The sequence below is a fragment of the Eucalyptus grandis genome, chromosome 9, assembly GCF_016545825.1.
Source record: "Eucalyptus grandis isolate ANBG69807.140 chromosome 9, ASM1654582v1, whole genome shotgun sequence".
Lineage (NCBI taxonomy): Eukaryota > Viridiplantae > Streptophyta > Magnoliopsida > Myrtales > Myrtaceae > Eucalyptus > Eucalyptus grandis.
The window spans coordinates 9,233,222-9,246,408 of NC_052620.1; the positions used below are offsets into that span (position 1 = coordinate 9,233,222).

At 38.7% G+C, this 13,187-nt stretch overlaps 1 protein-coding gene across 1 annotated transcript; it reads left to right on the forward strand.

Annotated features, from left to right (window-relative positions):
• Window positions 1-5,248: 5,248 nt before the first annotated feature.
• Window positions 5,249-7,689, forward strand: LOC120288152 (B3 domain-containing transcription factor VRN1-like). The gene is made up of 4 exons (XM_039301610.1): window positions 5,249-5,283; window positions 6,278-6,707; window positions 6,856-7,019; window positions 7,236-7,689. Exons 2-4 carry the CDS (start codon window positions 6,374-6,376, stop codon window positions 7,485-7,487), a joined length of 750 nt encoding a protein of 249 aa, XP_039157544.1. The 5' UTR covers window positions 5,249-5,283; window positions 6,278-6,373; the 3' UTR covers window positions 7,488-7,689.
• The last annotated feature ends 5,498 nt before the right edge of the window (window positions 7,690-13,187 follow it).

Consider the following 13,187-nt stretch of genomic DNA (forward strand, 5'->3'; position numbering starts at 1 on the left):
GGACTACCCAACCTGACATACCAAAAATCTGAATTATGCACACCATGTGTGCTGGGAAAACATGTTAGAAGTTCTTTCAAACCAATAAATCAAGTTTCCACTAATCGTGTGTTACAATTCCTACATATAGATCTCTTTGGACCAACTAGAACTTAGAGCATTGCTGGAAAGAAATATTGCTTAGTAATAGCGGATGATTATTCACGATTTACTTGGGTATACTTCTGGCAAGTAAGTCTGAAACTTTTTTTATTTTATAAATTTTGCTAAGAAAGTACAGAATGAGAAATGATATGTTATTTCGAGTATACGAACAGACCATGAAGGTGAGTTTGAAAATCAAGACTTTGCCAAATTCGTAATGAATCGGTTTTCAGCATATGTTCTCCTCTTTATACACTTTAGAACAGAATGGAGTTGTGGAAATGAAGAATAGATTGTTGCAAGAAATGACTAGAACACTTTTAATTGAAAGCAACATTTCTTCACGTTTTTGGGCTAAAGCAATTTCTACATGCTATATCATTAACAGAGAGTTTTCTTAAGGCCAGTGCTGGAGAAAACTCCCTATGAGTTGTTCAAAGGAAAGAAGTCAATTGTTTCCTATTTTCATATGTTTGGTTGCAATTGTTTTATATTGAAAAATGCAAATGATCGAATTGGTAAATTTGAAGAAAAGTCAGACGAAAGAATCTTCCTTGGATATTCAACCACCAACAAAGCTTACAGAGTATACAACAAAAAGACTCAATCTGTGGAATGATCGATAAATGTCAAATTTCAAGACTTTATACAAAATCAATCGATCCAGACTCAACTTGAAGAATCTGAACCTCCTCCAGACTCTACAAAGTCAAATTCTTCAGAAGCAGCTTAGACTTCAGAATGTCAACAATGAATGAACGTTGAAGAATCAAATGAAGAAAAAGATCAGCAGTTTGTCAGACCAACCAGCAACTAGAAGCACAAGTCCAGTCATCCCAAAGAACTCATTATTGGAGACATTGATGAAGGGATTCGTATAAGATCCAAAAGGCATGAAGAGTCTAGCACAGTGGCTCTTATTTTTGAATTAGAACCCAAAAGCATAGAAGAAGCTTTAACTGATGAAAGCTAGATTGAAGCTATGTAAGAAGAACTCAGGCAGTTCAGTATTAACGATGTCTGGGAATTGACTCCTAAACCAAAAGGTAAATATGTTATTAGAGCTAAATGGGTTTTCAGAAACAAGATGGACGAGAAAAGAAAAGTTATAAGGAACAAAGCAAGACTCGTAGTCAAATGATATACGCAAGAAGAAGGGATAGACCATGATGAGACTTACGCACCAGTAGCAATGTTAGAAGCAATTAGATTATTACTTGCTTTTGCTTATTATAATAATTTCAAGTTATTCCAAATGAACGTCAAAAGTGCATTCCTGAATGGATTTATATGTAGAACAACCTCCCAGTTTCGAAGATCCAAGGAAACCAGACTCTGTATTCAGATTGAAAAATGCGCTATATGATTTAAAGCAAGCACCTCAAGCTTGGTACGAAAAGTTAAGTAAGTTTATAATTCAAAATGGCTTTATTAAAGGTAAAGTAGACACTACTTTGTTTATCAAAAGAGAAAATAAAAACTTTCTACTTGTTTAAATCTATGTTGATGATATTATTTTTAGATCACCTAACAAGAATCTGTGCAAGAAATTCTCTAAGTCTATGTAGGATGAATTCGAAATGAGCATGATGGGTGAACTATCCTTCTTTCTCGGACTACAAGTAAAACAATTGAAGGAATGGACTTTCATTCACCAAGAGTTTGATACTTGTGAGACCTTGAGAAAGTGTAACAGAGTCTCTACCTTTGTGGAATCAGGGCGTATCTTGTAACAACTCTTTTAATTCATAGTGAAATCCAACCGGTGAGTTGTCAATGCGGGAGAGTGGACGTAGGCCTGGATTAAGCCAAACCACTATAAACCTTGTGTTTTTATTCTCTTCCCTAAACTCTTTAATTTTGCTCGCAACTCTATTTAATTGTTAGAGTCTAATTTTCTCTATCAACCACACTCAGGTTAAAAGTAAAGTTTTATACTATATTCTGTAAAAGTTGTTTGTGCACCTATTCGCCCTCTGTAGGTGCTCGTACTAGCTCTCTCAGAGACCACCTTAGATACACACACACACACACACACACACACACACACACACATATATATATATATATGTATGTATGTATATCGAAATTGAACAAATTGAAAAAGTATATGCTTGAGTGGTATCTTTATCCCTAAAATATAGAATTTGATAGAGGATCAAGGTTAAATATCTTCAATTGGAATAATCGGTTTGCATTCTATATAGTCAAGTAGAGGTTATGAATGAAATGAGACTTTCAGACTATAATCATTATAGAAAAAGTCTTTGTAGCTAGTATTTAATGTAGATTATATTTGTGTTGACACCCAAAAAGTAACTCAAGACCTAACAGGAGGCATGTCATTAAGTTGTGGATTGGATAGTCAGGTGTTGTGATTGTAGATCAATGAGTAGCCCATGCAAGATCAACGTCACATGACTTATAATGCCACTAATGAAGAGTAATGACTAAAGCAGTTATCGACATATGATAATAGGCAATCAACCACCCAAAGGAGGAAGTCGAATGGAGAGAAATCCCCAAGATTTTAACTACTATTGAATAAAAAAGTGCATCTAGAGATCGTGAGAGCAAAGCCTAGAATCTTGAGAGTAGTTGGGTTTGAGATTTGAAATTTAACTGCATGTATATAAAACACATTATAACACGCATTTAAGTAATGTGGAATTATACTCCAACCATATTAAGTTGTGGTCATAGATCTATGCATGAAGGACGAGGGTGTAATTATATTGCCTGCCATGCTCTAATGATGTACCTTGATTTTTGGTTTTTCTTGTTTGTTTTGGAGCTTTACGACTTGCCTTTTTATGGTGAATTTAAGGATTTCATATGGATCTTTTCATGTATCATTTTGGTAATAAATAGAAATTTCTTTAACATAAGAAAAAAAGTAATGGTAGAGTTTCTAGTTACTCTTATCTCTTTAGTTGTACAATGCTTTTCTTCTCTTTAAGCTGCTTGGAATAGAGTATGGAGGAAAAGTGTTAAAAAAATCATAAATTTATTGTGTTTGTGCCAATTTAGTCCTAAACATTTTTTTGGTGCCAATTTAGTTCTAAACATTTTTACTTAATGCCGATTCAGTCATTTCAGGTCAATTTTGGTTGGATTTTGCTGACTAGATGCCGGCCGGTTGATATGGTCTGATCGGTGCGCGTGTACAATTTTTAATAATATTTTAATATTTTTGAATTTTTATTTTATTTATTTTATTTTTATTTTTTCCTTCCCCTCCTCCAACTGGTTGCGGGACCTCGCTGGCCACCTCACCATTGGCTGCGAGGGTGGCCATGCGTTGGGCAGCGAGGCTCGCTCTCGTTGGATCCGGCGGGCGAGGGCGAGGGCGAGCCTCGCCAACGCCCCCCAAGCTGCGAGGGCGATCTAGCACTGGGCTGGCGAGGCTTGACCCTTGTCGAATCGCGGCCTGGGCGACGCTGGCGAGGCTCGACCCTTGCTAGATCTAGCGAGGGCGAGCCTTGCCGCCCAGTGTGAGGCCTCCCTTGCGACCACTAGCGAGGTGGCCAGCGATGTTCGGTGAGGTCGACCTTGCCGGCCGTTGCTGTGGCCGGTCGCGAGGTCCGACGACCGGCTGGAGAAAGGGAAGGAAAAATAAAAAAAAAATAAACAACTTTTAAAAATATTAAAATATTATTAAAAATTGTCCACGTCGATACCGATCAGTCGCGTCAGTGGTCAAGGCGTCCGTTAGCAAAATTTAGTCAAAATTAGCCGAAAATAACTGAATCGGCATTAAGTAAAAACGTTAGGACTAAATTGCGCAAAAAAGATTTGTGACTAAATTGACACAAATACAAAAAGTTTATGACTTTTTAAACACTTTTCAGTATGGGGTATAGGTACTTTGGGAATACAACGCTCCTACCATGTTAAGATTGTGCATTGAAAACTATATAAAAATTTCGATTAATCTCTCAACGGACGACTAGGATGAATCTTCAATGGGAATTTATTTCCTCTCTATTTTTAATAGGACTCTTGAGATCAACATGCACTATCCTTGTATCAATGGCAAGTCTCCACAATCTCAGAGAGGATCTTCACTCCTGCCACGAGTCCGAAGGAACGTTTGGGGATGTATTCGAATTCAGCATTATAAGCACGAGATGGAAGCAACATCGCCATCCCTTTGGGGCATCGAAAATTTTCTCAAGGCCCACTTACTCGAGCAAAACTAAACCTAGGAATGGCTTCCACCCGTCTCTCATTTGTAGACTATTCTTCCTCTCACCGAGAGCCCAATGCAAACATTCACTGTTTGAATGAATGAACATGACTCTCTAGTACAAATTTGAGGTGATTGGCTAAAGGGTGAGTGATTTTTACAAGGAAACTAGAAACTACCTTCTTAAAACCGCTTTCCAATCTTTGGAATCCAAATTTTAGAACCTGAAAATTATTCTGTTTGTCTTGAAACCAATCCTAAAACCTATTCTGGTTTGCCAGCTAATTTTCTTTTATACCTTTTGTTGGTTCCATATTTTACAGCGAAATAATATGGACAACAAAAAAATTTCCAAGTAAAAGATGAACGGGGCAAGCGAGCGAAGGTGAATCTAAACGAATGAGGGTTATGAGGCTCGAATGAGTGATGGCGAGCGACCAACGTTGAGGGTGAGTTGCAAGCGAAAGAGAGGAGAGAAGTGAAGTATGAGTGAGGTTGGAGAGAAATGGAGAAAAGATAAATAGAAAAAAAAAGAAAAAAAAAAAGCCAAGAGAAATTAGGCTTTATAAGCTTTATGTAATTGATTTCAAATTCAATTCGGTATCCAGATGCTTCTTTACTCATAATCGGGAATCGGACCACTCGGGAATAGGATTGATTTTCGAGCAATTTGATATAGGTCTCGAGTAGATCCGATCCAATTGCATAGCCCTGTACGAACTGTTTTAATGCGGTGTACAAACTGCTTTAAAGCAGCAGTTTGGTTGCTCTGACCGATTAAAGAGCTAATAATAGAGGGGAGGACAGGACTCCTGACGCAGGTGAGACAAAGGCGAATACAGGACCTTGAAAGGAGGTTCTTTCAAGACGATGGCTTCGCGTCGTCCGAAGGGTTTTGAACCGCCCAAGTCTCCTCATTTTTCAAGATCATACTCTCCTCCGGGAAGCTTGTCAGCATGCCCTCTCTCTCTCCCCTACTGATTCTTGATTTTCGTTTTATTCTTCTTTGCCCGCTAGTTGTTCGATTTATTTCTTGACTGGGAAAGGTACTACTTTCTGGCTAATTGTGTGACTGAGTTGACAGTTGTATGTGACCAAGCGAGCAAAATATATTCACACAAGGTGTTTTTCTTTGGGTCGAAATGCAAGGTGTTTCACTTGCAGGAAAATTGTTCTGTTCTTCAGTGTCTAGTCTCTGAACTAGTCCTTGGATCGAAGCCCGCATGACTTTGACCCATTAGAATGTGTTCCTGGATTTGTTTTCCTTTTTCCTAATTATCTTGAATATTGCTCAGGAAATGACATTAATTTACCAGAACCAGTGTTCAATTGAGAAGAATTTTCTTCTGAAGGAGAATAGAATTCATGCTATTCCTTGCTTATATGCAAATCATATAGTGAAGCTTCTTCTATGTGGTTGTGAATTTGAGCAAAAATATAGGACTGGAATGTGGAGGTATCTCAGTATTTCTTTCTAATTCCTTTCCTAGAATAATACTGGTATGCAAGCCTTTTGCGCGACTTATTCCCCGGATGCAGGCAATCCGAGTTACTCTAATTGGGTGATGTAGGTACTTCTTATCACAATCTAATTCCCTTGAGTTACGCTGAGAATTACTGAACCGGTAATTGTATTTGTATGTCTGATACGAAAAGTTGCTAATGGAGTTGTAGATATTTTTGCGGGAGCCCGAAAGAAGTTTTAAAACTTACTTGTTCACTACCTGAATCCCAAAATTTCTGGTGAGAATGTTGACTAATTTGTGGTTCACTATACTATGGACTCACTTGATCGCAATTCCTTATTGTTGAAGTATGTGCACGTGCTTTCGCTATGCTATGGAGTCTCCACGCTTTGGACAAGAACCTTAAGATCTTAAATTTAAGTGAAAAAAATGATTTAATTATATATTGAATCTGCTTTTCTTTCTTTTTTCTCAATAGGAGATACCAAAGAGGTTTCTGCAGAGACATGGTAGTGACATCCCTGGCTCAGTGTTTCTCAAGGTTCCAAGCAGTACAATACTTTGGCCAGTGGAGATGGAGTGGAGTGATGGCATGGCTCGCCTTGGCCAAGGCTGGCAGAAGTTCACAGACTATTACTCCATTGGTTTTGGCCAATTACTAGTTTTCAGATATGAACCAAGCTCCATCTTTCATGTTGTGATCATTGACACAAGCGCTTCAGAGATTGAATATCCTACGGATCCTGTGATCATGGACAAATCAGAACCGAAATGTGAATTTATTCTGCTCAAGAAGGAAGAAACTGATAATATCTCAGCCAAAATCTCGGAGGATTGTCGGCCTAGCCCAAAATTTAGGAAAAAATCAAAGTCAGCATTGGCTTTGGCTTCTCGTAAGGTGAACTCCGGTATGGGTAGTGAAAATGATGATTATTCCTACAAACACCAATTTCCCAATAACGTTTGAGTCAGTTCATTGGCTCATATCCTTTCTGATGTATCATCTAATTTTGGATTTTAAGATGAAATATTTTTCTTTTTATTAATTATGTACAGGCATGATCAGAAATTCTGCAAGCAGAGCAAGCCCTGCTACACCGGTTGCTCGTACAAGTAATGTGCCATGTCCTACTGCTCTTGAAATGGCACGAGATTTCAAATCAAAGCATCCCATGTTCATACTCGTGGTGTACCCTAGTTATCTTAAAGATTCCCATCCGGTGAGATTCTTGGTGACCTAGTTTCATCATTGACCTCTTTATAACTCTAAGACGGCATAGTTTCCTTAGTTCATGAAAACCTTGGAGTGTACATGTTTTGGGTTATTATTTTTCCCCATCCTCCTACTTAGAGTGTTTATGCCTTGACATGATCATGGAAACAAATTACTTTGAGAAGGCTAATATCAAATATCGGTTTATAAAACATTTACGCAGAGTGTATCATCCAAATTTATGCGGACTCATATCAAGGGAAGTATGCAGGTCGTGACACTTAAGCACAAGAAGGATTCGTGGCCAGTGAAGTTAATCAAGTATCGAGGGGACCTTGGAAAGTTATCTCAAGGTTGGTTTGCGTTTGCAAGAGCAACTTCTCTGTGTGAAGGGGACGTTTGCGTGTTGGAACTAACTAAGCCAAGTCCCACCGTGCTTGAAGTGTCAATCTTCAGGAGTTCTGATTACACTTAGGAGTGGTTTACTGCCACCATTATGCTTGGCATCATTTTAGAGAATGATATCAGTAGTGTTATCAGCTAGACATACAATGTTACTAAGTTTTTCTTCTTGTTTTTAGTGTCTTTTTGACGACAGATGGATCTGTAAATTGAAATGTCCTGATAACTGAGCTTTAGCGATGGTGAATGAAAGTGGTTGTAAAATTTTCTAGTTACTCTTATCTTCTTTAGTTGTTTCTTGTTTTTCTCCCAAGTTTGATCATAACTAAATACAAAAATACAATATAGTGCTTTAGGGATACAACCCTCATATCATATAAACCTTGTATTGGAAATTACAAACTTATCTCAAACTTTAATATTTTGATCACGAACTTTTTTCAATTCATCAGTTTACAAATGCCATGATATGACTAACAGACCTATGACATCAATTAGCTAAGCATAATCTATACTAATCCTTTTCTCATTTTCTAGTAACTGAATTTGAAGGCCTTCATCAGGGCATACCGAAGAGGTTTTCTGCAAAAGCATGGTAATGACCTCTCGAGCATAGTGTTTCTCAAGGTTCCAGATGGTGAAATCTGGCCAGTACGGTTAGAATTGAGCGAATGCAGGCTTTTGGTTGGGAAAGGATGTACAAAAGTTCGTAGATTATTTCTCTGTTGTTCCTGGCCAATTGATGCTCTTCAGATGCGAACAGAACTCCACCTTCCAAGCTGTAATTTTTCATACGAGTTCATTAGAGATTGAATATCCCGGAAATCCCATTATGGGTGAAAAATCAAAAGCTGAATGCGAATTTCTACTGCCTAGGAAGGAAGAAACTGATGATATCTTGGTTAAAATCTTGGAAGATTGCTGGCCAAGCCGAGTCATGAGTGGAAAAACGAAATGGGCTTCTGAGAAGGCGAGTTCTGGTCTGGTTGGTGAAGATACTAACAATTCCCAAGAGCACATAATATTTACGCGCTCTCGATCAGGAGGCAGAGAGTTCTCAAGTTCAAAGAAGAACAAACCTCTGATTTGTTCTTCAAAAAAACTGCGAAGGTAGTGACGGTAGTCAAGAATTATCATGTTCACTTACGTCATTTTCTTCTCTCGAGCTCTATTTATGCAACCTTCTGAAATTCTACTTCTTGCCTTGTTTGTTCTTTGGTCCTACTACAATGTGCTCAAGAAGAGATTTTGTAATTGAAAGGTGGATGTGCTGAGCTCTTATCGATCAATTCATGTGCTCATTCATCTGCGAATTGTGGTACTGGTATACAGTGTCATTTTAGGATACGATGGACGTTCACCTTTTCACATGACCCCGACGTGACCTAGCTTGGGGTCTCGCTACCCTGGCAACTGGCGGCCTTGGTTCACACAACCCTTTGTCTCACTTAAGCTAGATTCTCATTTGCACATTGTTGACCACTAGATGGACCTTATCAGTGCCGTCTTTCTTGTTGCCATCTCTCTCTCTCTAAAGTGTTTTCTTAATTTTCTAATGTTCCAATCCAATAAGTGCAAATGATCCAATTGGCAATGATGAAGTGTTAATGTGATTGTCCATTTCAGCATTTTCATTTGCAATTTGGTAAGTGTTTTAAAAGTTTTAAAACTTATCACAAAAATGCAATTAAGTCCTAAAACTTCCAAAAATGCAATCAAGTTTGTGATATCCCAAATTTTGGCCTTGTTCGAAATATGTGAAATGGTTATTTCCTCAATGCATTGATAGTTAATTTATTTTGAATTAATCACTCATAAGTTAACTAATTAATTGGGCAAGGCCATAAAGAGTTAAAATGTGAAAGACCGGAGAATTCAATTAGGGATCGACCGGTCGACCATAAGTATCAACAAGGGTCACTGTTGCGCTATTATAAGTCAATTAGTGAATAGATATAAATTGATTTGATGGAAGCACATAGTTGGTTAGCGGATGGTTCTGCACGGTTATGATACTTGCGTCAGATGACGATAAACCGATTTTTTTTTTATTGATTTTGTACTCAAAGTATATATTTGAACTCTTGCGATTACATGACAACCAAAAGTCCTCTACAATCGAAGAGGCACAAACGTGGATTGAAAATTATTAACCATGGGTCAACCACGTGAAGCCCCCTAAAAGCCACATGATAGTTAAAATCATACTAAAGTCTTATTTGATCGATTCTAATCATGAAATTTAATTCGATTTCGGATATCAAACTTTCGAGGATTTCAAGACTAACTTATTGGACGTCACCTCATTATTTGTTGAATTATCGGCAAGTTGCCAAATTTTTGGAAAAACGAATTATTGGACGAAAATGGGACGTCGGAAAGAGAAGCTAGGCCAAGCAAAGGTCATTGGGCCTCATACCCATGTGGGTTGGCCAAGGAGGCCCAAATGGGCCACCAAGCCCGATTCTTTAAGTAGGCCCGAATGGCAAAGTTGTAAATTTTGGGCCAAAAAGCTTGTTGTTAAGAAATGGGAAATAAAAAGAAAATGAGTGGGTGGACAGAGAACTAGGCTAGGAGGGTTTTGAAGAAAGTGGGTGTGAGAAATGATGGATTTTTGGGAAAAAAAATCTAAGCAAAATCTCTCACTCTCTACCCCCTCCCCTCACGCCTTCCCTTCTGCTAAACCCCCCAAAAAAAAAAAAATCACCGAACCTCCTCAGCCTCCATCTCCCTTATTTCTTCATCTTTTCCTTCTTCATTTCTTCTTCATCCCAGTCACTCATCACCGCCATTTTCACCACCATTTACCACCACTCATCGCCGTTCATTGCCTATCCTCGCTGTCGCAAGCCATCACCCAAACTGAGCACCCACCTCACTGGAGCGCAACATTGTTGCCCGCTTAACACCGTAAGCTTGAGCCACCCACGCCATCCTTTGCCGTTGTCAACCACTACCACTGCACACCCGTCTCTCTCCACCACCACAAACTACCATTACTAAGCTCTTAAAAGAGGCAGCCATGAGCCTCAAAGCTCACCAAGCCATCGTCGCCATGCCATTTGTGCCACCATCCTCGAGGATGTCGCACCGCCATCGCCATTAGTCCGTCGCCACTGAAAAACTTGTAAGTTAACTCATAATACTTGATTAGGTAATTAATTGCATTTAGGGGTAGGTATAGTTTAGGCTAATGGTGGTTAGCGGCATATAATGATGGTTTTGTGCTAATCATGATTAAGGATGGGTAAGATTAAGGTTAATTGAGATTAGTCTTAATTAAGGATGATTAGTTCAATTAATTGTAATTAGTTTAATTAATGACGATTAATCTTAATTAAATATAGTTAGATTAATTAATGATAGCTTGTCTTAATTAATCGTGATTAGCTTAATTAATCATGAATAGTGCAAATTAATGAGGGATCAATTGTTAAGTATAATTTTATGTTCATTTTTTTTGGATGAGTTTGTGCATTATTCCGATTATTTGAACTTGTGATATTATTGATTGCTTAATTACAGGCTTTATTTACTATTTCCAAAGAGGGTTTTATGGGCAAGAAAATGGCAAATCTTGAGGTGTCGGGCTTGGATGCCGCGTTTTATGTGTTAAAAGGGATAATAGGGTTTTAAAATTTAAGTGTACAAAATTTGATGGGTTGATTTTTAGTACATGACCATGTGCGAACATTTTATTGGAATTTTAAGTGTGAAAATTTGCCAAAGTTGGTTATTTAAACACGAATTCTTTTGTACTAGGCTAATTAAGGGCAAATAAAATTGGCTTAATTGTTGGCGTGCTTGAGTGGTCATTTAATTGAACCCATCACCCAACGAGAGTTTGGGGACAATACGCGATTTTTATTGGATGCTCGACGAGGGTTCGAATGTCGAGTCATAGTTGATGCCGAATTGATGCTCTTTTATAGAATGTCATATAGGTGAGGGTTCTAAATGATTTTGTGCCTAATAGGGCAGGATGATGCCCAGTTATGTCAGAAGATCGCCAACTTGTGTGTTGGCCGTGGCTCGAACGGTCATAATAATTGGAACAAGTATAATTGATAGTGCGCCTAATTATTGTGGATTATGTTATGATTATTGTTAATGTTTGTTGCATTGATATTGCCATATGTAATTTACTAATAATATGCAGGGGTGTGCAAGGAGAGGTAAGATTATATATCGTTGCATGTTTAGGTTGTCTCTGAGGCAAATTTACATTCTAATCGAGGCTTAGCTATTGACTTGCTAAGATTTATATCTCAGCCCATTGTTGTTTAAATATGTTTAGCTTCATAGATTCGAGAACTGTCACATGCGGTTCAGGATCCCTTTGGAGATGAAGGATTGACTTGGAGCTAGTAAAGTTTAGGTTAACCCCAACCCTTACTGGTTTTTGTAACGGTTTGTAAATATAAATTTTCTTGGGGTTAACAAGTTTATAAATAGAACTAATGCTTTTGGAAATGTTTGTTGTCATGGTTATACTATCCATCTTTGTTGATTGACTGGGAGTTATTATGTATGTTTCGCTTGCGTTTAATTGAAAGATTAAAAGAATAGGTTGGCGACGCGACCTGGGACATCACAAACTAATTGACCATTAGGGGATGCTTGCACACTCGGGGTTCGAGTGTGACATCCTCGTCTAAGTGGTATCGAGCTGATTAGTACTTGGAGTGATAAGATGCGATGGGTCTTGGGATAGTCAGTTAGGAAAAACATTTTTCTTATACTTATGCTTGTGATTGCTTAATTGCTTTATGTGGGTTGCTTGGATTTCTAATTCCTTATCGAAATTGGAAAGCAAGTTTTTATAAAGATCCTACGAGATGAGCGATCTTGAGCAGAGGACCCTTTGGAGAAGGGCCATGGCGACTTTAATAGGTGCTAGGGGAAGGGCACCAACTCAAACCGATGCTAGAGGAAGGGCATAGAGAAAGGATGGTGCTGGAGGTAGAGCACTAACATAGGCTGGTGCTAGATGAAGGGCACTAGGTAATCCCAGAGTTGACGAGATCGTGCAAGCCCTGAAAATCTTGGGGAACGTGATTAGGCAACAAGCTCAAAACCAAGCTATTGTTGTCACTATTGCTACCATTGTTGCACCTATGGAACTCCTACATGGGATGGGAATGGTGATCAGCCTATGCATTAATTAGTGGAGCAATTCCTAAAGCTAAAGTTGCCAAAGTTCACTGGAGTGGGTGACCCTAAGGTTGCAACCCTATGGGTCCAAGAACTAGAGAAGGCGCTTGCATTGTTGAGGTGCTCTGAGGAAGACAAAGTGACCCTAGCTATATATCAATTACAGGGTAATGCAATTACGTGGTGGGAAGTCACAAAAGGAATAGTGTTTCCCGAAGGTACGGTCCCAAAGTGAGATGCCTTTATTAAAGCTTTCTATGAAAAGTATTTCTTGGACTACGCATGGGAGCGAGAAGATGGCTGAGTTCTAGCACCTTCGTTAGAACCGGATATTTGTGGATCAATACGAGGCGAAGTTCACTGAGTTGTTGAAGTATATGCTGAGATTGATCGAGGACCCAGTGGACAAAGCGAGGAGGTTCAGAGGTGGTTTGAAACTGGAGATTAAAGACCCATTGGTGCTTTTAAACCTTAAAGATTATGATGACCTATATCAAAAGGCTCAGCTGATTGAGAGGAACCTGAATGAGCAAGCGGCCGTATCTAGGTCGCGGCTTATACCAAGTAGAGATAATAATCAGTTTGTGAAGAGGCCGATGACTAAAGGAAAGTATCTCAT

Coding starts and splice junctions, on each gene's coding strand:
- LOC120288152 (XM_039301610.1), top strand. CDS start 6,374: ATGGAGTGGAGTGATGGCATGGCTCGCCTTGGCCAAGGCTGGCAGAAG. Junction 6,708..6,855: donor TTCTCGTAAGGTGAACTCCG/GTATGGGTAGTG, acceptor AATTATGTACAG/GCATGATCAGAAATTCTGCA. Junction 7,020..7,235: donor ATCTTAAAGATTCCCATCCG/GTGAGATTCTTG, acceptor ACATTTACGCAG/AGTGTATCATCCAAATTTAT.